The sequence below is a fragment of the Tachyglossus aculeatus genome, chromosome 20 (genome assembly GCF_015852505.1).
Source record: "Tachyglossus aculeatus isolate mTacAcu1 chromosome 20, mTacAcu1.pri, whole genome shotgun sequence".
NCBI classification, from domain to species: Eukaryota; Metazoa; Chordata; class Mammalia; order Monotremata; family Tachyglossidae; genus Tachyglossus; species Tachyglossus aculeatus.
In genome coordinates this window covers 6,587,950-6,613,894 of record NC_052085.1, presented here as the reverse complement: position 1 = coordinate 6,613,894, position 25,945 = coordinate 6,587,950, and the positions used below count along the sequence as shown (strand labels likewise).

The 25,945-nt window shown below is 42.6% G+C and overlaps 1 protein-coding gene across 1 annotated transcript in view; it reads left to right on the top strand.

Annotated features, from left to right (window-relative positions):
- The first annotated feature begins 6,533 nt into the window (after positions 1-6,533).
- SUPT20H (SPT20 homolog, SAGA complex component) overlaps positions 6,534-25,945 on the top strand; it is a 35,316-nt gene continuing 15,904 nt past the window's right edge. The window contains exons 1-15 of the mRNA XM_038761638.1: positions 6,534-6,614; positions 10,896-10,978; positions 11,616-11,677; positions 14,035-14,070; positions 14,603-14,661; positions 14,765-14,831; positions 16,077-16,203; positions 16,885-16,988; positions 17,750-17,866; positions 18,006-18,059; positions 20,972-21,111; positions 21,633-21,789; positions 21,885-21,941; positions 22,927-22,998; positions 23,794-23,951. Coding sequence (XP_038617566.1) covers positions 11,645-11,677; positions 14,035-14,070; positions 14,603-14,661; positions 14,765-14,831; positions 16,077-16,203; positions 16,885-16,988; positions 17,750-17,866; positions 18,006-18,059; positions 20,972-21,111; positions 21,633-21,789; positions 21,885-21,941; positions 22,927-22,998; positions 23,794-23,951 — 1,181 coding nt within the window. The 5' untranslated portion in view covers positions 6,534-6,614; positions 10,896-10,978; positions 11,616-11,644. The remainder of the gene's footprint in view (positions 6,615-10,895; positions 10,979-11,615; positions 11,678-14,034; positions 14,071-14,602; positions 14,662-14,764; positions 14,832-16,076; positions 16,204-16,884; positions 16,989-17,749; positions 17,867-18,005; positions 18,060-20,971; positions 21,112-21,632; positions 21,790-21,884; positions 21,942-22,926; positions 22,999-23,793; positions 23,952-25,945) is intronic.

Genomic DNA, 25,945 nt, shown 5'->3' with positions numbered 1-25,945 from the left:
AATGAGAAGTCCAGCGAGCTAGTACTCCGAAGCAATGACACCCCAACAAGATAATAAACCCCATTTCCTTACCGTGCTCTGATTACTGCTGCTCATCCAGGTCTTCTCCCATAGTTGGCAATGGCTCAGGAGTGCCAGTGCACAAACACCAACACTGAGGGTCTCTTCACACAGTAGCTGTGGTCCCAGGTGCCTGAATTAGCCCTTGAAGACCAAATCAGGTGCTTCACCATTGACGTTATCTTCTCCCTGGAATCACATGCATCACTGTTACTTCTATGCTAGAGTAGAGCTACCTAGGGGGCTTCTCCCACTCCCTGAACTCTCCCTGGCCTTTGCCATTTCCCATTTAATTTGGGGTGACTTCCTTTACATCCCATTATGAAATTTTGGAAGTATCCTTTTTCCTGGAACAGCAAAGTTCACCGTGTCCAACGCTCGTTACCCAGGTTTGAATGCAAATCAGTATGCAAAGTGAATGTGCAATCCAGGTGAGGGCTCCGTTCAACCTGTAAGTGGCATTAACAACCCCACCCCTTTTTTTCCATGGTATTTGTTAACCACTTACTATGTGCCAGGCACTGTATTAAGCGCTGAGGTAGATACAAGTTAATCAGGTTGGACACAGTCTATGTCCCACAAGGTGCTCATACTCTTAATCCCCATTTTACAGATGAGGCACAGAGAGGTGACTTGCCCAAGGTCACACAGTGGTGGAGCTAGAATTAGAACCCAGGTCCCTCTGACTCTCCCGTCCATGTTCTCTCCACTAGGCCATGCTGCTTCTTTCAAGTCACAAATTTCAATTTTTGCTCCCACCTCCTTTCCTAACAAAAACTTCGCAATGTTTCCTGCAATTCTGAACAGCAAATTCTGCCTTCTATTCAATTAAAGGTAGTTATTGAGAGCTTAGTGTATGTAGAGTACTGTACTAAGAATTTGGGAAACTACAACAAAGTTGATAGACATGATCCCTGCCAACAAGCAGTTAATTCACAATTTTCCCCAAAGCCTATGATTCTGTAGATGGAAAATCAATCAATCAATCAATCAAAAGTGTTACTGAACGCTTACTTCGTGCAGAGCTCTGTACTAAGCACTTCGCATAATAGAGTTGGAAGACACGTTCCCTGCCCACAACAAACATGGTCTAGAGGAATGAAAATGGATGTCAAATTCTCTACTTTGCCAGATTCACCACCAAAATGGGTAAATATTAGAAGAGTGCAGAACTCTTTCCCTTTCAGGATCTTTATATGGTATAACAAATCATGAGGAAAAAATAATGCATGACTATGATGCATCACTATGAAAAGTCTGGACAGTGTTAAAGCCAGTATTTCCCGCTGGCAAATGATTATGTGTTTGCTCCACTTCTGCCTGAAGTAAAAATCCTACACAGTCGTGATTGTTACCATGTCTAAGCGGCGATCGTGTTTGGGAAGAGACTGGAAGAGCGATACGGGCTGTGTCTGCAAGAGGAAAAGCACGCACTCCTTTCCGTGTTTTTTAGTGGTACAGATCTGTTCCCTTTTGCGCAAACTAAAAAATGATTAGCAAACAGCAAAGCCATTGGACTCCCAAGTACTGGCCTACTGACTAGCCTGAGAGTCTTTTTTTTTCTTTTTTTAACAGTACTTGTTAAATGCTTACTATGTGCCAGGCACTTACTAAGCACTGGGGTAGATACAAACTAATCATTTTGGACACAGCACGCATCCCACTTGAGGCACACTGACTTAATCCACTTTTTACAGATGAGGAAACTGAGGCCCAGAGAAGTAAAATGACTTGCCCAAGGACACACAGTAGATACGTGGTAGCTCAGAGTTAGAACTCACATCTGACTTTCAGGCCCATGCTCTATCCATTAGGCCATGCTGCTTCTCATTAGTTAAAAGCATATGAAAGTGACTTCCTTTTTGTGAACTAATTAAGTGACTTAAAAGGGCACGCCAATGCATGTGCTACTCTGTGATGACTAAATTACATTTTTAAAAGAATTTAAACTTATACGAGGCTGCTCAAAGATTGGTAATCGCAAACAGCTGTGGCATTACATGCAGCATGCCGAAGATAAGTATGGCTCATTTCTGAGCCTGCTTTCATGCTCACAAAAACTAGGAGAGCAGTAATCTATTACCAATAGATTCAACCTAGTAAACAAGCATTTCCAAGTTTGGACACTTTTCAGTTTTGAGTTCATTCCGTCCGAACGTGGGGATCATGTTAAACAGTGAGCTTCAAAAAATCCTGCCAGAATTCTCACCATTCAGCTGCCAAGAACTATAAACTACTCCATGTACGTGAGCTAGGCAAACTTCTGGAACTACATGGTAACGTGCAAAACACAGCAATCTTCATTCCTGTTGGCCACGTGACTGATTAATGTGAGAATGAGCTGCTCACCCTAGACCCTGAAAGGAAGTACTGAAGAACATGATTTTTTTTGAGTTTCAGAAAGTCAAAAAGGGAGAAAAATAAACTGAAGCAAGCAGACTGCTACATGGCACCCCCTTTGATGGTGGCACAACCTGGACATGTGTGATCAATGGAGCATATGGAAGGGGGCAAGTTGGAAGCATCCAGAAGTTTGGGGTGAGGGCATACTGGCATTCTGGGGTGAAGGTGATCGCTTCATTCTTGTCTCTCCTGCTGCCAACCTCACACTCACGGCCTCTCTCCTCCCTAGCCCTCCTTCCTCCTTCACACTAGCTTTTATTTTTGACATTTTTGACTGTTATCACTTATTCAAATAATTGGAAATTGGGCAAAGGGATGTCCTGAATTCTTCAATGCGGACAGGGAGCACCCGATTGTCAAAGCCCGGTTGTCTCCCGCTGATGGTCAATTTTTGGAGACCTTCCCCTTGCTCCCCCAGACCTCCCCATGGTTCCTTGCCTCTTCTGTTCCCTGCAGTTCCCAAATAAGCTCCCTCTTCCCTGCACCCCAAACACCTCCACACCCCTTGCTGGCACAGTTTCCCGCACGTCACCCCAACACCATTTAGGAAAACTTCACCCAACACTGTTTTTCCTTTGAATTTCGAATCACCACTGGTGGCCCCTTCTGCCCCTTTCCTGGTTTACAACCCTGCCACTTCCTAGGACTGCCAAAGATTCAACAGGGCCAGAGATATGGTTTGATGAGAGAAGCAGCAGACCCTAACGAATAGAACACGGGCCTAGGAGTCAGAAGGACCTGGGTTCTAATCCTGACTCTGCCACTTGACCGCAAGTCACTTCACTTCTCAGTGCCTCAGTTTCCTCATCTGCAAAATGGGGATTCAATCCTCCTCCTTCCTACTTAGACTGTGAGCCTCATGTAGGACAGGGACTATGTCCAACCTGATTAACTTATATCTATCCCATTAACTTATATCCCCCACCTCCCCGCTTTACCTCCTTCCCCTCCCCACAGCACCTGTATATATGTATATATGTTTGTACATATTTATTACTCTATTTTACTTGTACATATTTATTCTATTTATTTTATTTTGTTAATATGTTTGGTTTTGTTGTCTGTCTCCCCCTTCTAGACTGTGAGTCTGCTGTTGGGTAGGGACCGTATCTATATGTTGCCAACTTGTACTTCCCAAGCACTTAGTACAGTGCTCTGCACACAGTAAGCACTCAATAAATAGGATTGAATGAATGAATGAATGCTTGGCACACACTTAGTGCTTACCAAGTACCATAATTATTATTATTGGACTCCTGTCACTGCATGGTCAGACTTCAGTGACCAGCCTAACCTACTGTTTCATGTAAATTATATTTTGGGGCCACAAGACGGCACTTCTTCCCAAGTAAACTCACAGGAAGTAACACTCGATATAAAATAGTATAATTCGCTTCATTCCCCTTCCACCTGCTGCAAAAGCACTACCATTCTGTGACTGGTATCTTAGAAAATCTGCAAAGGAACAGCTTTGCAAACACTGTACTGTGAAACTGGAAGGAGTTCTCTATACTGGAGTTAAATCACAGATTCAATTCAATCAATACTATTTGCTGAGCACCTGCCATATGCTGAGCGCTCTATTAAGTACTTGGGGAAATTCAATAGAGTTAGAAGGCATAATTCCTGCCCTCAGGGAGTTTAATATCTAAAGATTAATTGACATTTCTGACCCTGGAATACAAGGCTTGAAAAAAAAAAAAAAGGTGGCACAATAAGCATTTCATTTCAAACTTTTCTATTGTATTGGAAAAATAAACATTTTTTTTTTATTTTTCCTCTATGGAAAGGGATGAGGACCCATAAAGGAAAAAGAAGGAAAAAGTATAAAAAGAAAGATTCATTTGAACCAGATGCTTCTTTCAAATAGAAGGGAAAAAAGTCAAAAAAAAAATGGAGGCAAAAAAAAAATAATTTGAATTGATCAATATGGTCAAAAGTGACTTCAGCCATTTAATTCCAGGGAGTTTTAGCCAGATTTGTAAAAAATAAAATGAAATATTGGCTTCTTATCAGTTTGGAAAGCCAGATAAAAATTCTTCAGAAACAAGGTAACCTTTCAGTTAGCCAGAGGAGCAAATTGTGAAGAAAAAAATACTCTAAAACTCCCATATAAGCATTATTTACATACCAGGAGGTCATTTCAGAAAACTTCCTATATTATAAAAGGAAATGTTGAACGAAATCTGTCTTGGTAGATAACTGAACTTCAACTGACTGATTAAACTCAGACTTTTCCATATTTGACCTGTATCTTTCAAAAAAAATACAGAATTGCAAATGTACAGGGCCAATTTAAATGTTAACTTGGATTGAGACTAAATTGGGTAGAAAAAAGTTTATATTCAAATGACATAGTAAGTATTTTCTATTTCTTGTCAGTAGTGTACTTCAAATCTGATGGGAAAATGAATGAGTTTAGTTTTCTCTGATTCTATATATAAAATTGGAGTTTTATTTGCTGTCATACATGGGAAAATTAGGAAGTAATCCCCCAAATAACAGACTTCCTGGGAGATGTCTAAGAAAATGGGTCTATTTCATTAAGTGGAAAAATACATTTTTCACGGCCAAATCTGCATTACGATGATGCTGATGCCTCCAAGGACAGTATGTCAGGATGTGACTATGCTGAGAAGCAGCTAGCCTAGTGGCAAGATCACGGGCTTGGGAGTCAGAGGACAGGGGTTCTAATTCCAGCTCCGCCCCTTACCTGCTGGGTGACCTCGGGCAAGTCACTTAACTTCTCTGTGCCTCAGTTACCTCATCTGTAAAATGGGGGTTAAGGCTGTGAGCCCCACGTGGGACAACCCAATTACTCTGTTATCTCCCCCAGGCTTAGAACAGTGCTTGAAAATAGTAAGTGCTTAGCAAATACCATTATTATTATTATCACCACCATCACCAACACCCAAGTGAGGGCTGACAGAACTCCAGTGACTTGCCCTCTGGCCCATCATCCGGGTCCGGCCTGTTTCCAGGTGGAGGCTGCTGCCAGGTTGCCCCCTCGGGCCACTCTCCTCAGGTTGCCCCTTCGGGCCTCTCTCCTCATTTGTGTTTATTGAGCTCTTACTGTGTGCAGAGCACTGTACAAGTGCTTAGGTTGCCCCCTCGGGCCTCTCTCCTCAGGTTGGCCCTCAGGCCTCTCCTCAGGTTGCCCCCTCGGGCCTCTCTCCTCAGGTTGCCCCCTTGGGCTTCTCTCCTCAGTTTGCCCCCTCAGGCCTCTCTCTTCAGGTTGCCCCCTCGGGCCTCTCTCCTCAGGTTGCCCCCTCGGGCCTCTCTCCTCAGGTTGCCCCCTCGGGCGTCTCTCCTCAGGTTGCCCCCTCAGACTTCTCTCCTCAGGTTGCCCCCTCAGACTTCTCTCCTCAGGTTGCCCCCTGAGGTCTTTCTAATCATGGCTGCCCCCTCTGGCCTCTCTCTTCAGGTTGCCCCTTCGTGCGTCTCTCCTCAGGTTGCCCCCTCGGGCCTCTCTCCTCAGGTTGCCCCTGGGGCCTCTCTCAGATTGCCCCCTGAGGTCTCTCTAATCATGGCTGCCCCCTCGGGCCTCTCTCCTCAGGTCTCTCTCCTCAGGTTGCCCCCTCAGGCCTCTCTTCTCAGGTTGCCCCCTGAGGTCTTTCTAATCACGGCTGCCCCCTCGGGCCTCTCTCAAGTTTGCCCCTCGGGCCTCTCTCTTCAGGTTGCCCCCTCGTGCGTCTCTCCTCAGGTTGCCCCCTCAGGCCTCTCTCCTCAGGTTGCCCCCTGAGGTCTTTCTAATCATGGCTGCCTCCTCAGGTCTCTCTCCTCAGGTTGCCCCTCGGGCGTCTCTCCTCAGTTTGCCCCTCAGGCCTCTCTCCTCAGGTTGCCCCCTGAGGTCTCTATAATCATGGCTGCCCCCTCGGGCCTCTCTCCTCAGGTTGCCACCTCGGGCGTCTCTCCTCAGGTTGCCCCTTCGGGCGTCCGTCCTGAGGCGGCGCCGTCAGTCTCTTGCCCGTCAGCCGAAGCCCCAATGGCGGGCGGGGGGTGCGGCCTGAGAGGCCCCGGAGCCCCGCCTTTTCCGCCGCTCTCAGCGCGGCCTAGTCGGAAGAGGCGGCGGGGAGCGGGGAGGGCCGGCTGGGCCGGACCTGCTTCCCAGCGGGCCATGACGAGGCCCAGCGGCGCCGCCTCGGCCACAGGTACCGGGCGGCCCGGAGACCCCCAGCCTGCCACCCCCCCACACACACCCCCTGCCATCCCCTTGCCACCCCCTTGCCATCTCCTGCCAGCCCGTGCCCCCCGCCCCGTCCCGGCAGGCTGTGCGCGCCCTCCGCCTCGGGCCCGGCTGGGCCGGCTGAGGCGTTGGGCAAGGCCGGGCCGCTGAGGGATGAGAAGGGGTGGTCACTAAGCGCTTAACAAATACCATCATTATTACTACTATTATTAGGGAAGAAGTATTGTGGTTCGGTGGAGAGAGCACGGGCTTTGGAGGCAGACGTCATGGGTTCAAATCCCGGCTCCGCCGCCTGTCAGCTGGGTGACTTTGGGCAAGGCACTTCTCCGGGCCTCAGTTACCTCAGATGGGGATGAGGACCGTGAGCCCCCCCCCCCCCCCCCGTGGGACAGCCTGATCACCCTGTAACCTCCCCAACGCGTAGAACAGTGCTTTGCGCATAGTAAGCGCTTAATAAATGCCGTCATTATTATTATTTGGAGTCAGAGGTCATGGGCTCAAATTCCGGCCCCGCCACTTGTCAGCTGTGGGACTTTGGGCAAGTCACGTCTGTGGGTCACAGTTCCCTCATCTGTCAAATGGGGATTAATGATAATAACAATAGTTGGCATTTGTTAAGCGCTTACTATGTGCAAAGCACTGTTCTAAGCGCTGGGGAGGATACAGGGTGATCAGGTTGTCCCATGTGGGGCTCACAGTCTTAATCCCCATTTTACAGATGAGGGAACTGAGGCCCAGAGTAGTTAAGTGACTTGCCCAAGATCACACAGCAGACATGTGGTGGAGTTGGGATTAAGACTGGGAGCCCCCCGTGGGACAACCTGATCACCCTGTAATCTCCCCAACGCTTAGAACAGTGCTTTGCACATAGTAAGCCCTTAGTAAATGCCATCATTATTGTTATTATTTGGAGTCAGAGGTCATGGGTTCAAATTCCGGCTCTGCCACTTGTCTGCTGTGGGACTTTGGGCAAATCACGTCTGTGGGTCTCAGTTCCCTCATCTGTCAAATGGGGATTAATGATAATAATAATAATAATTGGCACTTGTTAAGCGCTATGTGCAAAGCACTGTTCTAAGCGCTGGGGAGGAGACAGGGTGATCAGGTTGTCCCATGTGGGGCTCACAGTCTTAATCCCCATTTTACAGATGAGGGAACTGAGGCCCAGAGAAGTTAAGTGACTTGCCCAAGATCACACAGCAGACATGTGGTGGAGTTGGGATTAAGACTGGGAGCCCCCCGTGGGACAACCTGATCACCCTGTAACCTCCCCAACGCTTAGAACACTGCTTTGCGCGTAGTAAGCGCTTAGTAAATGCTGTCATTATTGTTGTTATTTGGAGTCAGAGGTCATGGGTTCAAATTCCGGCTCCGCCACTTGTCTGCTGTGGGACTTTGGGCAAGTCACTTAATCAATCGTATTTATTGAGCGCTTACTGTGTGCAAAGCACTGTACTAAGCGCTTGGGAAGTACAAGTTGGCAACATGTAGAGACGCTCCGTACCCAACAGTGGGCTCACAGTCTAGAAGGGCCTCAGTTCCTTAACTTCTCAGGGCTTCAGTTCCCTCTTCTGTCAAATGGGGATGATGACTGGGAGCCCCCCGTGGGACAACCTGATCACCCTGTAACCTCCCCAACGCTTAGAACAGTTCTTTGCACATAGTAAGCGCTTAATAAATGTCATTATTATTATTTGGAGTCAGAGGTTGTGGGTTTAAATTCCGGCCCCGCCACTTGTCTGCTGTGGGACTTTGGGGAAGTCACTTAACTGCTCAGGGCCTCAGTTCTCTCCTCTGTCAAATGGGGATGAAGACTGGGAGCCCCCCGTGGGACAACCTGATAACCCTGTAACCTCCCCAACGCTTAGAACAGCGCTTTGCATAAAGTAAGCGCTTAATAAATGCCATCATTATTATTATAAGGAGAGGGCTCACGGGTGGGAAGTAGGAGAGGGGCAGAGGGAAGAAGAGGAAGGGGTCGGGTGAGGAGTGGGGTGATGGAGGGGTCACACCTCCTCCAAGAGGCCTTCCCAGACTAAGCCCCCCTTTTCATTCATTCATTCAATCGTATTTATTAATAATAATAATGTTCGTATTTGTTAAGTGCTTACTATGTGGAAAGCACTATTCTAAGCGCTGGGGAGGATGCAAGGTGATCAGGTTGTCCCATGTGGGGCTCACAATCTTCATCCCCATTTTACAGATGAAGTACTGAGGCCCAGAGAAGTGAAGTGACTTGCCCAAAGTCACACAGCTGACAAGCGGCGGAGCTGGGATTTGAACCCATGACCTCTGACTCCAAAGCCCGTACTAAGTGCTAGGAAAGTACAATTTGGCAACATCGAGCTTTGCTCAGCTCCCCCTCCCTTCCGCGTCACCTCGACTCCCTTTGCTCATCCCCGCCCCCGTCTTCCCGCCCCACAGCACTTATGTATCTATATTTATTTATATGGATGCATGTTTACTTGTTTTGATTTCTGCCCCCTCCCACCCCGACTTTAAGCCCATTGTGGGCACGGGTCGCCTCTATTGCTGTATTGTTCTTTCCAAGCGCTTAGTACAGTGCCCTGCACGCAGTCAGAGCTCAATAAATACGATTGAATGAATGAATGAAGAGTGGGAGAGGAACAGGGGAGAAGAGGAAGGGGGGTGAGAAAGGGGTCAGGGGTGAGCGATGGGAAGATGGAGAGGTCAGAGAGGGGGACGAGGGGAGGGGACAAAGGTCAGAGGAGCCCAGAAGTGACAGCTCTCTGAGGGTGAGAACTCAAAAGGATGGTCCTGGGGGACAAGGGAAAAGGCCTGCAACAAAGGAAGCAATTAAAATCACTTGGGTTCCATGGGCCAAGAGCTAAAGTCCTGTATACAGAAACCCTGAAAGAGAGGGAAGACGATTTATTGCTGTATTGTGCTCTCCTAAGCGCTTAGTACAGTGCTCTGCATGCAGTAAGCGCTCAGTAAATACGATTGAATGAATGAGGGGCTCTCCTGTCACTTGGCAGTCCGGTTTGAGGCCTAATATAGACGTTATCGTGTGCATTGTCGGGAAGCATGCTAGGTATGAGGGACAGGCATAATAAGTGGGATATATTCTTGTTTAACAATATTTTTAAGAAGTAAAATCTATCAGACTAATGAATTAAAAAGACTTAGTTTTCAGCAATTTACATTCAGAGCAAAACGCAGAGTAGTCTAAACTATTCAATGCCTCTTTCACACCTTGACTTAGCTGCAAAGGGATGAGTGAAATTGGTGCTGTTTTGACCTACTTTCCCCTCTGTGAGATTCTCAGATTGTGAAGTACAGGGTACTTTGTTAGTCGTTAGCATAGTGCCCGGCAAATAAGTGAGTGCTCAGTAACACCATAAGTGAGAGAACTGGTAAACAGAGTTGTCTCCAAATATTCCAGTGGGTAACTGGCTCAGTGATAATAGGTTATTGCTTCTAAAGAGTTGAGATATGGCATTTGGTCAATTAGTCATATTAAGTGCTTACTGTGTACTAAATGTTTGGGAGAGTACATTATAAATACGATTGACTGACTGAAATAGAGCCATTTGTCCTGTTATTCGGCTGACCTGTTCCAGTCCAATACTGGTATAACATCAGGTGGTTTTTTGGTTGGTTTTTTTTTTAATGGCCACCATTCATATATTTTTTTTAAAGCTCAACTTCCCTTCCCCACAGTACCTGGGAGGGAAAACACAATGGCACCTGAGCAAGGTGCGATGGACAGGGGTGTTCAGCAAACCCGCTCTGGGTTCCACAGATTTTTGAAAAAGATGCCAAATAACATCATTATGTAACTTTGTGTAACTTGTGTAATGCGGGTAACCTACTGTCTATTACTTCTGAGTCAGCAAAGGACTGTCCAGTATTTAGAAATATTGTCAGCAGCCATCTTAAATAAATAATAACTCTCGGCCTGATTCTGTGGGTAGACAATGATTTCTTGAGGACAGTTAAGAACATTTGCCGAATTTAAGTAGCTGATGACAATAATCTGAAAACTGTTTGTTTCAGTTGAGTTGAGAGACTTCAGTAATTAGCGAAAAATGATCATTTAAACCAAGCTCTGTAAATGTGTTTTGCGATTCCTTTGGTGTGAGGTGTTGTTAATATGAAAGCAAGTATATGTGATTAACAAGTAATTTTCCTGGCTAGTCATGCTACCTCTAATAATTATGGCATATCTTTGCTTTCTAGATTACCTTCAGTGAAATATTTTCTTTCCCTTTCTATTTTACAGTACTTTTAGCTTGATATGATCACCTGCCTACTTCAACACGTTATTATCTCCTCCCCTTTGGACATTTATTTTATACTACAATGGTAAGATGTTTTTCATGAAAGATGATGAAATCCTTATATTTTTCGTAAGTGAAGCCATGGTAAAATGATCATAAAGAATAAAAAAGAAATCTAAAAGGGATCGAGTTGACCAGCTCTATTGAATTGGACTTTCCCATGTGCCTAGTAAAGTGCTCTGCACACTGTGTTCAATAAATACCATTGATTGCTTTAAGGAATTGCTTCTTTGAAGATACTGGGACTACTTTGGGAAGAGTGTTCTTTAAAAAAAAATTCCACGTGGTTGCAAATATTGGCATCCAAAGGATCCACACCTCTTTTCCCTCTTAATATGGCAAGCCTCTTGTTCTCTTGATGAGCCAAAAACGAAGAGGTGGGTGGTGCCATTTATTCAGAGAGACTCTCCAGGAATAGGGTGACTGCCCATGGGAGGAGGAGATTTGGCACTCCTTTAGACTGACTAAGAACTCGTTATAGAACCTGTTGTTTTCTCCTTTCTGAATAGCTGTCATCCTCCCCACTCCTCCCAGTCCCTCTCCATTTAGCCTTTCTTCAAATGTGTCAGCTTGAAGCATTGAATTCACTGAAGGGTGGCAAATTAAAATTATACTTAAGGATACAGGGAAGGCAGTTTAACCCAATAATTTTTCCTCTGCAGTGCAAGGAGTTCACCATTGTCAATACCCAATGCAAGCAAAGAAGAGAGGGTGTGATTTAAATGTTAGTATATAATCCAGTGCTTTCCTGTTGCCTGTCTATTAAAAAAACCCCGCCAGATTCTCCATTTCAAGGCTTTCCATAATCCATATTTCACACATGCCAGCTTCCTTCTGATGCTACTGCCCAGTTTGTTACTCTCTCCTCTGAAACTTATTTTTCCAGTTGCCCCCTGTTCTGTCACAGCTCACGCCTCCCTCCCCTTCAGCACACTTCAGCCCTGTCTTCCTTCAGAAACCATATTCAGACTTCACTTTCAAACTCCATTTCTTCCTGAGGCCGTCACGGATTGATTCCCATTCTTTTGCAAGCCACCCTGAGATTGTCATCAGTAATCAACCAGTCCTGAAATAAACCCGCGCACAAGGAGGTTTCATTCATTCAGCTGTATTTATTGAGCGCTTACTGTGTGCAGAGCACTGTACTAAGCGCTTGGGGAGTACAAGTCGTTCTTCCCTACATTCTCCTCAACACACATTGTCACCTAATATAGAGTCTAAGTGTTGATTTTCATCTCTGCACATGAATGCTTATCTCAGTGTCTATCTTATTTTTACGACTCTATCAGTCGTATTTATTGAGTGCTTAGTGTGTGCAAAGTACTGTACTAAGCTCTTGGGAGAATACAATATAACAGAGTTGGTAAACATGGTCCCTGCCCACAGTTAGCTTACAGTCTAGAGGAGCTTACCTTTGCACCCGGGAATTGAAGCATTTTTAACCCTAAAAAAAAAATCAAGCTTGATATATTTTATTGATTTTGGCATCACCCTGCTCTTCTGAGAAGGGACTTTTAGCTTTTTTGGTCTCTTTGTCTTTAAGCCAGACTTGTTTGCTTTTTTGCTGTTTCCAAAGGTTGGCGAAAGGGAGTAAGGAATTAGGTAGTGATTCAGTGTTCCCAAACCAGCGAAGGCTGTAGCCTTTGCCGATTATAAAAAGGCTTGGTCTAATCCCCCTTTTTTGTTTCTCTACTCTTTTCTGCAAATCCTTTGGAATAAAGTTAACCTTAAAACCAGCCTTACTGAAGCAATAGACCCGCTGATGGGATGATCCTCTGAAATAAATCTAGGCCTCTTCCCTGTCAATAAGGATAGAAGTACTTAGTGGGAATCCCAAGTGGGCTTGTGCATAAATGTGCAACACATATCTGATGGATTTTGTTTTTGTGCTTTTTCAAATCTCCTCAAAAACCTTGAGTGATTGCCCAGCCTTTTCTTCATCAAGGTGAAACTCTCATTCACCCTTACTAACCCATTCAATGTGACACATTCTCATCTCAACCTCTCTTTCAGTCTTCCAAATCACAGCTCTCCGTGACTTCAAGCCCATCTGAAAGCCGCCCCCCCCAGTAGTCTGTAAACACCTTGTGGGCAGGGGTTATGTTGATCATCAATCAATCAATCAAATTGAGCGCTTACTATGTGCAGAGCACTGTACTAAGCGCTTGGAAAGTACAAATTGGAAGTACATCTCTATTATATTGTACTCTCCCAAGTGCATAGTGCAATGCTCAGCACACAGTGAGTTCTCAATTAATGCCACTGATTGATTTTCATCTAGTACTGGTCAACACAGTCCCCCCCCACCTTTGTTGGAAGGTTATCTGAAATTTAGAGTGGAGGGGAGGAAAGTGTGTATCAATAGTTGATGAGAGAAATTCATGGGGGAATATTCTTAGGTATATCTTGCTAGGTGGAGCCAGGTTATTGTACACAGAGTGGGCCATCCTTCTTTACTTGGGTTTCTAAAGCTACAAGAATTAAAGCCATGGGAATTTTAAGTGAATCATTTCAATCAATCAATCGTATTTATTGAGCGCTTACTGTGTGCAGAGCACTGTACTAAGTGCTTGGGAAGTACAAGCTTGCAACATATACAGTCCCTACCCAACAGTGGGCTCACAGTCTAGAATTTCATGTTAATTTACCCCCAATTTTTTCAGTGTTGTCAGTTTTGAAATCTGCCGTGCAGTGTTACACCATTAAGTTACTTTAATTAATGTCAGAAATGTTTCCAGATTAAGGAAGAGCCTTTTAGTTCTTACGGAGACTTCTGTTGATTGTGTTAGTACGTCCGTCCACTGTCAAAGTTGTTTGTTGTATTGGACTAGCACAACTTTAAAAATTGTGTAATTCTTAAGAGTGTTCGAGATTTTTCTGGATTATTTCTGGAACCCTTAGTTCTGTTTACTCTTGGTTGAATAGTCTGATAATGTGGTAATGGTGTATTTGATCAGCAACTTTGGGGAAAAAATAAAGAAAAATCTGTGCAGCCGCAATCATAATTTTCAGGTGGTTATTCTGTTGCTTGGATGTAAAAAGAGCTAACATTCTCATGTAAATTGTTTGTAAATCTTACAGCAACAAGCTTTAGAACTGGCTTTGGATCGAGCAGAGGTAAATAGAACGAATGTACTGAAATATAAATGCCTAATACACTGAGCTGATTCAATTGAAATTAATCCATGTTTATTTTGTGCGGATTCCAAGTAGATTGTTTTTAAATGTATATTTATAGAGAGAGGATAGAAAATGGAACAAATAATTTAGATACCTATCAAGGGGATCTGAAGTCACCTGATACTTGAACAGTGAAATCCAAATACTTTTTAACATAGGTGGACAGCAGTAATAAATGTTCTACGTTCCCACCTTATAAATTTTTGATAGAGCTGCAAAATAACAGATGTGAGCATTTTACAAAGTCGTGATTAAATGCTAAGATGATGTTTGTAACATCAATTTAGTACATTATTAATGCACTATCAATAAATTTGCCACCTAAATCATATCAAACGTGCAAGTTTCAGAAGGTTTAAGATTCAAGAACTGTTCTCATTTATTTTAGTAGAACCATCAGGCTTGAAATTTTTAAAAAAGTATTCAAGATTTTTTTAAAAAATACGTATCACAAACCCTTCTTTTTTAGTATATCATTGAAAGTGCCCGTCAGAGACCTCCTAAACGGAAATATTTATCTAGTGGAAGGTAGTGTACCCTCAAGCGTGCTTTTTCATAATTTATTTTAACATTTAGAATTCACAGTAATAGCTGTGGTTTTCTTATCTTTATATTTTTGTGCCTTTTTTAGGAAATCTGTATATCAGAAACTATATGACTTGTACATAGAAGAATGTGAAAAAGAGCCTGAGATAAAGGTAAGTAGAATTTGTCTTTAAATGATCATCAGTAGCTATTGGAAATGGCCTTTTCTGTAGGAAATTAAAGGAAGTATGATTTTAATTGTAGACCGATTTTTAAAAGATCTTTTCCATTCTTACCTTCTTAGACCTACTGAGAGCTCACCTCCTCCAGGAGGCCTTCCCAGACTGAGCCCCCTCCTTCCTCTCCCCCTCCTCATCCCCCCGCCTTCCTCTCCCCACAGCACCTGTATTTATTTATTTATTTAACAGATTTATTACTCTATTTTACTTGTACATATTTACTGTTCTATTTATTTTATTTTGTTAATATATTTTGTTCTGTCGTCTGTCTCCCCCTTCTTGACTGTGAGCCCGTTGTTGGGTAGGGACCGACTCTATGTGTTGCCAACTTGTACTTCCCAAGCGCTTAGTACGGTGCTCTGCACACAGTAAGCGCTCAATAAATACGATTGAATGAATGAATGAATAGTATTTTATTATTAATAGTAATAATTATGGTATTTGTTAAGTACCTACTGTGTGCCAAGCTGTGTGCTAAGTGTTGGGATAGATGCTGCACTGGTGTTTGATACTTTTAAAAAAATGTGTTTTCCATCCATGTTTCCTTCAGGGTGGAAAAGTTGCTGTCTTTTGGGCCAGCTTTTAGCTGAAATGTTCGGCAAGACCGTGAATCCGCATTCGGTATTTACAGGGCTGCTAGAGAAGGATCCAAACTCTGTGTTCATAGTAAAAATATAGATGGAAATGTTCATTCCTGCTTTAGAAATTTTTGTGGTTTTAAAAAAAATCCATTTAGGGAAAACTTGGTAGCGTATAAAAATGCAATTTAGAATCATGTATTTTATGGATTTTAAAGCCTTCTAATACTGATTCCCTGCATTTTCGGGGCTTAAAAATAATATTTAGTTTTGTTTTTTATTACATTCCTTCGTTGCTCAAATCAAATAATCTGTGGTATTTACTCAGTGCTTGCTGTGTGCCGAGCATGTACTAATGGGAAAGTATAGGGATATTTACCTAAACGTGGTAGGGCTGAATTGGTCTGACATAATTTAGTTGGTAAATTGTAGGGATTTGAATATTCGTCTTGGACTGCCAGAGAGTTACTAGATATGACTGGGCTGTCAGAAAGTCTGTGTTTTCTTTGCTTGCCTTTTGTTCTTCCAAGAACAAAACAGGCTTTATCCATTAAGGGATATGACTGATCATTTTCATCAGCACTGTCTCCTTTTAAAGCAGAAGCTGAGACGAAATGTGAACTTGTTGGAGAAGCTTGTTATGCAGGAGACTCTTTCCTGTTTAGTAGTCAATCTCTACCCAGGAAACGAAGGCTATTCTCTGATGCTCAGGGGAAAGAATGGCTCAGGTAAGTCACGTGAATTGCTCGACTCCTGCTTGCATTTTAATGTTTGTTTTTCTTGAGCCAGGAACATAAATTTGAGATCTAAAGGACTGAAATGAATTGTCTGCGGGGCCACTCAGCCTTTGATAGAAAAAGCTGAAAAGTAGTATGTGGACCCGTGTCTGAGTGGGTAAGTAGGCAGGCAGATGCTGAGAGTTAGGATTACTCAGAAACTCTGGGGATAGAATTTCAAGTTCTCTCACCTGTGATGGAAATAATACATCTTCCTTTTGGAAAACACATTAACAGTGGGTTGCAAAGACCAGTCCAGTGGGGATCGTTCAAGGAAAGCATGTGGGCTTTTCACCAAGTGATGCAGTGGCGATAAGATGTTGAGGTGTGTCCGGTGTCAAGCTTCACTGTATTTCCTACGAGAGACAAAATGAATAGTCAAGAGTAGTCTAGAACTGAAGTGCTATTTCCCTTAACCTTTTGAACTTTCACTGTGAGCCACTATTTCTCTTCTGTTTATCTTCAAGTTTTCGATACTTTAGCAACAAAACATGCTTACCAGTTATGAATAAAGTAATATCCTCAAATGGTGTAAAAACAGAGTGATTTTGGATCCCCTCGGATGAAAAGCTTTATGCTAGCAGTATCTCTTAGTTCGTGTACACAAGCTACTGTCTTTCATTTCAAATGCAGATTCTGAGACCATTCGACTGCCTTATGAAGAAGGCGAATTGCTCGAATACTTAGACGCAGAAGAATTACCTCCAATTTTGGTTGACCTCCTGGAAAAATCTCAGGTGTGAAATATTTTTGCTTCCCTTTAGATTTTTGGTTGACAGACACAGAGTTTACAAATGGTGAGGAGTAATGAACGTTTTGTTTATATTGTGTATTATGCTGTTGTAGAACCAAATGGAGATTCTACAACAGCATAATACACAGTATAAACAACATTTTAGGATCTTCGGTTCCATCAGGTTTAACCCTGGATCAGATATTTCAGTACCCATTAAAACCAGTAGTAGCTCCCCAGTTGGGAATCTCCTAGGAGGAAATAATTGTAAGTAGCAAGTGACTGCGTTCATGGAAATGTAGGTGTGAAGAGAGAACTATTCTTTTGTCCCCAAAAGTGTCCCAAAGCGAGGATGTGGCATGTCTTTTTATTGTCTGTCCAGAAATTGAGACTGGAAAAAGAATTGTCTGTCCAGTCAGGGCTAAAAAAAAGTGGCCACCGATACAGCTGGGAAGCCAGGAGGTGAAAAGACCAGAGAGCAGGAAGGCGTAAGGCGGGGAGTGGTACATGGGGGAATAACTGGAAAGAGATGGAGATGGGGAAGGAATAGGAAATGCCTGTGACGGCTCAAGGAGAGGGAAGAAAGCTCCCAAAGCGTTGATGAAAGGCCTTCAGAATCTTCTAAGGAATCCTGTGTCAGGTGACAAGTGATGGAAGGAATTTATGGAGGGCCAAAAATAGGGAGTATTTTATTCCCATCAGCAGATTGATCCCTTTTTTGAGGGTAAAGTTAACCAAAGCTGTTTCTTTTCCTCCTTCTGAAAGGTTAATATTTTTCACTGTGGGTGTGTCATAGCCGAAATTCGTGACTACAGGCAGTCTGGTAATATGAAATCTCCAGGTCACCAAAGTAGGCATGTTCTTTTGCGCCCAACAATGCAGGTAAGATGTGTCTGGTTAAATTCTTTCTCGTAGGCTCTTGAATAATACGTTACATAGCCAAATGTGTGTGCTTGAATGAATGAATGAATGATGGTCTCTATTGTTGCATCATTTAAAAGCAATAATTTATTTTTTCCAGACTTTAATTTGTGATGTGCATTCAATAACAAGTGATAACCATAAATGGACCCAGGTAAATACGGAATTCTATGTGTGTCCCGTGTTCTTTCTGTATTTATGATAGATAAAAGAATTGCCAGAGAGATCAAAACATTAATGTAATGCTTTGCGGAGTGAGTTACTCAATAAATAATATTGATTGAATAAAAAAGAAAGTGCCATCTACCATAAACCCATAGATCCGTTTTACATATAAAAATGTTCATGCCGGTTCCTCTCAGGGATGATCAGAGAATTCTCTGTGGACCTTAAAATCTGATGGAGAGGCACTAATCTGGGGCTCTTGAGCATACCCTCTGGAGACTTTAACTGGTCTGGCCTTGTATATCTGGTGGTCATAATATTTATTGTGCTCCCAACAGCGTTCAGTGTACTGTATTAAGAACTTGGGAAATATAAAGGTATTTAATCAAAAACAAATCTCTAAACTGTAAGCTCGTTGTGGGCGGAGAACATGTCTACTAACTCTGTTATATTGAACTCTCCCAGGCACTTAGTGCAGTACTCTGCACAAAGCATTCAATATATGCCATTGATTGATTGAATGGTTGATACAAAGAAAAAAGTGACATGTTCTGTGCCCGCCAAGAGCTAACACTTTTGACACAGCCCATCCCCTTCATGGCCCAGTGGAAAGAGCAAGGACTTGGGAGTCAGAGGAACTGAATTCTAATCCTGGCACTGCCACTTGCCTGCAGTGTGATCTCGGGCAAGTCATTTAGTTTCTCTGTGCCTCGGTTTCCTCATTTGTAAGATGAGGATCAATGCCTATTCTCCCTCCTATTTAGTTTGTGGGTCCCATGTGGGCCTGGGACTTTGTCCAACCTAATTATCTTGTCATTACGGCAGCTTATCATACAGTCTTCGGTACATAGTAAGCACTTAATTATTACTACCATTAATTATTGTTAATATGTAGATTGTAAGTAGTCAATAATGATAATAAACATGACCTGTGAGACCGGGATTATGGGGACTTAGTGGTTATTTTAGGGCCTCCTAACTCTCTTAGGGCTTTTGTCTAATGCCAAGGAAGCCATCTCCCTCTCTAAGACCACTGAGTAGGCCTTGGCCACCTCCCTAAATTTGCAGCTGGAAACAGTGTTCCTGCAAAGCTCTCTTCCCCTCTTGCCATGCCTTACTCTGTCCTATACCCAGACCCTAATACTGGGTTGACAGATACTTCTTTTCATAATTGTTTTGCGTGGATTTATAGAACAGTAGTTCAGTTGTCAACATAAAAGGAAATTTCAGTAGACCAGGTCACCCTCACTGTGAAATGTGATGGCAAGCTGTAGAAATAAAAATCTATTACCCAGTGAAATCTTCTCCATTCTCCTCTTCCAAGTTTATGTCTTCTTTGGTAGCTGAAAGGGAGAAGTACTTTTATTATTGCAAAAAAAATCGAAACAAGTCACTTAATATACTGTATTTTTAAAATTGAGCCCCACACTTAAAAAACACCTCTGCTTTCAAGTATAGTAAAACATTCAACAAAATATATTTTAATCAACTGACAGGTAAAATACTAATAGTGCTTGAAAGCTATTTCATCACAATAGAGTGAGTCCAGGAATCCTAGCCAGTTATTCTCTCTGATACATTAGTTAGATCCAGAAAAAGAGCATTACATTGTGATTTGGTCATTATAAATTGGCCATTACCCATCAGGTACTGCTGTCAAAATACTGTGACTTCTCATCAGTGAAAGTCTTTGGTAGTCAATCAATATTATTTATTGAGTGCTTATATGTATAGACCACTGTCCTAAATGCATAGGAGAATACAATTCAGTATTGTTGGTAGGCAAGATCCTGCTTTTACAGAGCTTAAAATATAGTTGTAGGAAACAGGCATTAAAGTAAACTACAGATAAGGAAGCAGCAGCAGAGTGAAATGATTTGTAAATATGTGCTATGGGAATGGAGTGAGTATCAGAGTGCTTAGGGGTACAGACCAATGTGTAGATGACACAGAAGGGAAGGAGAATAGGTCGAGGAGATCAGAGGCTAGTCATGGAAGACTTCTTGGAGGAGGTAGGATTTCAGTAGGACTTTGAAAAAGGGGAGAGTGATGGTCTTGTCAGATGTAAAAGGGGAGCGAGCTACAGTCAGGAGGGAGGACATAAGCAGGGTGTCGATGGTGAGATAGGTGAGACTGAGGTTCAGGAAGTTTGTTAGTGGTGGAGCTAAGTCTGCAGGCTGAGTTGTAGTGGTAGAGGTGTGAGGTAAGGCAGGAGGGGGAGAGCTGATTGAGTGCCTTAAACCCGATGATAAGAAATTTCTGTTGGATGTGGAGATGGGTAGGCAACTCGTGGGGGTTTTTAAGGAGATGTGCACAGGTTCATTTTTTAAAGAAAGTGATCCAGGCAGCAGAGTGAAATATGGACTGGAGGCAGGGAGGTCAGCAAGGAGGCCAATGTACAAGGCAGGCTATGTAAGTGTTTGGACCAGCATTGTAGCAACTTGGTTGGAGAGGAAGGGGCAAATTCTAAAGATATTGTGAGGGTAGAACAGACAGGATTTGGTGACAGGTTGAAAATGCAGGTTGAATGAAAGACGAGTCAAGGGTAATATCAAGGTGACAGTCTTGTGAGGCAAGGAGTTTAGTGATATTATCTACACTGATGGGGAGAAGAGGGTTTGGGTGCGAAGTTGAGGAGTTCTGTTTTGGACAGTCTGCCAATCATGTGTTTCCTCAGGCCAAATGTGTGCCTCGATTGTTAATAAAAGTCTCTTTATACAGTAAAATGCCCAGTGCTCCATCGGTTGCAACATTAACCTTAAACACTGCATTTAACTGTCATCTTGAGCAGGAAATTCCAAGTAGCATTTCTTGGGATTATGGGATTAAATTCTCTGTTTGGATATTGTCATGTATTTGACATGTCTTAACCCTTCTGTGACATGCATGTATTCATTTTAGGAAGACAAACTTCTTCTTGAAAGCCAACTGATCTTGGCCACAGCGGAACCATTGTGTCTGGACCCTTCCATAGCGGTGACCTGCACAGCCAACAGACTTCTTTATAACAAACAGAAGATGAATACCCGCCCAATGAAACGGTAACTGGGCATGGTAGCAGAAGAGCTCCTAGCTAGGAGAGGATCCCAAAATTTCATTTTCCTATGTTACACATGAAGATAACGATTTCCACCTTCCCCTCAGTATGTGGGTGTTTTGAATTTTAAGTGGAGACTATTTTAATTGGATGGTTATACAAATTGGCATGTGAAAACATTCAAGAGTGAATTTCTTCTTAAATTTTCAATAGACAGGTGCTTACCAAAACAATAAAAATCACACCAAGTGATAAAAGAGTAAATGTTTAAGCCATAGGGTTAGACTTTTGAAAAGTTCTAAAGAGTCAGAGGATGAGACTCTGAGGAGAATGAGAGACTCAAAATAGCCAGGCTAGTTGTAATTTTTTTTTTCCTGTTACAGTAAACTATAAAGCTAATTTTTAAAAAATCAATCTTAAATTGTGATTTTATATAGTGTACCTATTGATTCACATATGCAGGTAATCGTCTTTTATAGGCTTTTTTGAAAGCATCTCCTAGTGTGGCCCTCTCATTGTTCTTAGGTGCTTCAAGAGATATTCCAGGTCTTCTCTGAATCGGCAGCAGGATGTGTCTCAGTACCCAACGCCACCTCAACTCAGATTACTTGATTATTTACAGAAGAGAAAAGAAAGAAAAACAGCTCAACAGTATGACCTCAAAATTTCTAAAGCCGGGAGTGTAAGGAGTTTCTTTTTAAAAAAAGCTAATTTATAACCTGCAATGTTTCTGTTTAATTTGTTACCGATGTACTTAAAATGTCCTTTAATTTACAGTGTGTGGATATGTGGAAACAGAACCCCTGCTATTTAACTGCACCATCAGAAGTGGATGTAAGTTCAAATGTTGTTGTGTGTGTTTTTTTTTTAATAAAAGAAACCCAAGTGTAGGTAATACAGTAAGATTCTTTCATAATAATTTTTAAGTCAAAACCATCATATAATGAACTTTTCTTTTGCTGTCAGCAACCCCCTGTGTAATTTAATATTTTTTAAAGTCTGCATTCCATGAGCACCCTTACAAAAAAGCCCCGCATAATTGATTGACCCCCTTCAATTTCATTATACGGATGAATTTGAACTGATAGAAAAGCCCAAGACATTAAAGGAAGTTTTAATTTAAAAAAATGAAGTTAAAGAACTGAGCAGTAGTAGGTTGTAGTTGGGAAAAAGAACTTGTTTATGTTAATAATTCTGTTAAAATCTGAGAATGAATAGGAAGAGGAGTGTGTCTGAAAATACTAGTTATGAGCAGTAATAACACTATATCCTCCTACTCAGGTCTCTCTCTCTGACTTTCACTTGGTGATAACCCTCGTGGTTAACCTCTGGTCGCTCATTCCCCTTCTCCAGAAATTTTGTTGCTCAAGTTAGCAAGTAAACAGAGTCATTATTGTTCTTACTCTTTCCCTCAGAGCTCTATTTGGAGGCGGCCATAAAGTCAAATATCTGCAGGTTTAGTAGGGAGATTAGAATTGACTCTTACTGCATGTCCTGAACTGGATTATTTAAACAGAAAGTTTCTGTGGAAGGGATTGATTGTTCTTCCTTAAAACTATTTTAAAGATAAGTTTTTAAGGCATTTTATTGCTGAATACATAAGGAATTTTCTGGGCACTGTTAAATTACTTAGTTGTGATTGAGTATGTGTTTTCACTTGATCGTGGTAAAGGAATAAAGTGCTGACATACATGTATTTAAATTGATAATCTGTGGCGCTCGTACAACTCAGGAATTGTAGAATTTGTCAAAACCTTCCCTTTAGTCATCCTATTTGAGGCATTGTTACAATCTACTGTGGGGATTTTTTTCTTTTTAGGTGGAAAAATACGCTAAAGTGGAAAAGTCTTTCAAACCTGATGACTCACAGCCAACTGTCTGGCCAGCACATGTGAGTAATTTGAGGCTCCCGCCAATCTGGTTTTTATGTTTGATGAAGGTGTTCCCAGTTTAAAAGCAGATTTTTTAAAACAGTTCCCCAAATCAGAAACCAACCATTTAAAGAACACCACCTTTTCTTTGCTTTTATAACGTTTCTTTGCTTTTCTCTCGATCTGCAAAGGAAAAAAAAACTTTAGCGTACATTCTGTTTTAAATTTATTATTATATGATTTCCAGTAGGGCTTGTATTGCACCCTCCCCCCCACCCAAAAAAAACGCACACAAAAAAAACCCAACAACCCACAGTCCATTAAATAGAAAAGATTGGGGAATCCTGCCTGTTAATTAGCTACAGCCTCATAATTTTAAATGGTCACCTATATTTTGTAAATCCTGTGGGAGGAAGTATTAACAAAAGAAGAGGGAATTACGTTCAAAGAATTCATCTTATGCACTTTATTTGCCTGTGTTTTGTAAGTCTAGTAGGCATCCTTTTGCAGTATGTCTTTGGTGTGGAGAGTTAAGTAGGTTCTCAATAAATACTGTTGGTTGAGTCCAACTACATGTCTGGTCTCCTTTTAGAAGATACTTTTGCCCCCTTTAATCGGGAAGTCCTCATCTACACAGGACAGTCATTTCCAGCCATGGGCCATAATCCATAAGGCCTGTTTAGTTGTGGATTTGATGAAATTTTATCCTTAAGAATGTTTTCCTCCTAATTTTCTTAGTTGTTTTCAAGTCATTTGATTAGATCTTATTTTCTCGCAGTTGGTCTCTGGTTTTCATAACCTTTTGTCTCTTTTAGGAAATAAAAGATGATTATGTGTTTGAATGTGAAGTCGGCAGTCAGTTTCAGAAAACAAAGCTGACCATTTTTCAGTCACTTGGTAATCCACTTTACTATGGCAAAATACAGACATTTAAAGGTGGTGAAGACAATGACAGCATGGCAAGTCCTTCCCAGTAAGTTGTTATATAACAGCTTTTTCAGCTATTAATCAATCAATCGTATTTATTGAGCGCTTACTATATGCAGAGCACTGTACTAAGCACTTGGGAAGTACAAATTGGCAACACATAGAGACAGTCCCTACCCAACAGTGGGCTCACAGTCTAAAAGGGGGAGACAGAGAACAGAACCAAACATACCAACAAAATAAAATAAATAGGATAGAAATGTACAAGTAAAATAAATAAATAAATAAGTAAATAAATAGAGTAATAAATATGTACAACCATATATACATATACACAGGTGCTGTGGGGAAGGGAAGGAGGTAAGATGGGGGGATGGAGGGGGGACGAGGGGGAGAGGAAGGAAGGGGCTCAGTGTGGGAAGGCCTCCTGGAGGAGGTGAGCTCTCAGCAGGGCCTTGAAGGGAGGAAGAGAGCTAGCTTGGCGGAGGGGCAGAGGGAGGGCATTCCAGGCCCGGGGGATGACGTGGGCCGGGGGTCGATGGCGGGACAGGCGAGAACGAGGTACAGTGAGGAGATTAGGTAGATGGTGGTCGGCTTTGTACTTGAAGTTATGCTTCATTGTTGATTTATCGTTGGAGGGGTAGTTGGAAAGAGCCTAAGTGGTGTCCCTTTGACTCTCAGGCTAGTGGTGACCCTTTCTGACAGGCTTAATGTTGAAAACTGGGAACTTCTAATATTTCTTACCAATTTTTATAATAGTATTTATTAAGCGAATGCTTACTATGCTAAGCACTGCGGTAGTACTAGAAGTAACAGTACTTATTAAATGCTTACTGCGTGCAGAGCACTATGCTGAGTGCTGGGAAAGCAGGGTGAGAAGCAGTGTAGCCTTGTGGATAGATCATGGGCCTGGGTGTTAGAAGGACCTGTGTTTTGCCGTTTGCTGTGTGACCTTGGGCAAGTCATTAAGCTTCTGTGCCTCAGTTCTCTCGTCTGTAAAATGCGGGTTACGACTTTTGGGACAGTGATGATGTCCAGCCCAGTTATCTTGTATCTACCCCAGCTCTTAGAACAGTGCTTAGCAAATTCCACAGTTATTATACAGGTGGGAATTAGGGTAATAATAATGTTGGTATTTGTTAAGCGCTTACTATGTGCAAAGCACTGTTCTAAGCACTGGGGTAGATACGAGGTAATCAGGTTGTCCCACGTGGGGCTCACAGTCTTCATCCCCATTTTCCAGATGAGGGAACGGAGGCCCAGAGAAGTGAAGTGACTTGCCCAAAGTCACACAGCTGACAAGTGGTGGAGCTGGGATTTGAACCCACGACCTCTGACTCCAAAGCCCGGGCTCTTTCCACTGAGCCACGCTGCTTACAAGGTGGTCAGCTCTGTCAAAGTCTCTGACCCACATTCATTCAGTCATATTCATTGAGCGCTTACTGTGTGCAGAGCACTATACTAAGCGCTTGGGAAGTACAAGTTGGCAACATATAGAGACGGTCCCTACCTAACAATGGGCTCACAGTCTAGAAGGGGGAGACAGACAACAAAGCAAAACATGTGGACAGGTGTCATCAGAATAAGTAGAAGTAAAGCTACATGCACATCATTAACAAAATAAATAGAATAGTAAGTGTGTACAAGTAAAATAGAGTAATAAATCTGTACAAACATATATACAGGTGCTGTGGGGAGGAGAAGGAGGTAGGGTGGGGGAATGGGTAGAGGGAGAGGAAGGAGGGGGCTCAGTCTGGGATGAGTTTCACAGTTGAAGAGGAAGGAGGAGCATGAATCTTATCCTTATTTTGCCGATGGGGAAACTCGGGCACAGAGGGATAAAGTGATTTTGCCCAGATTCATTCAGTAGGTCAGTGGACAAGTAGGCATTAGAACCCAGGTGTCCTGACTCCTGGCTTCTTGCTCTTTTCCCAGAGCCATGCTGCCTCCGTACCTCTAATGTGCCACATACTCGTAAGGATGGACAGCCTCTCAGAGTTCCACCTTTGGGACCTTTCATCCTTGTCGCTGTTTTACAGA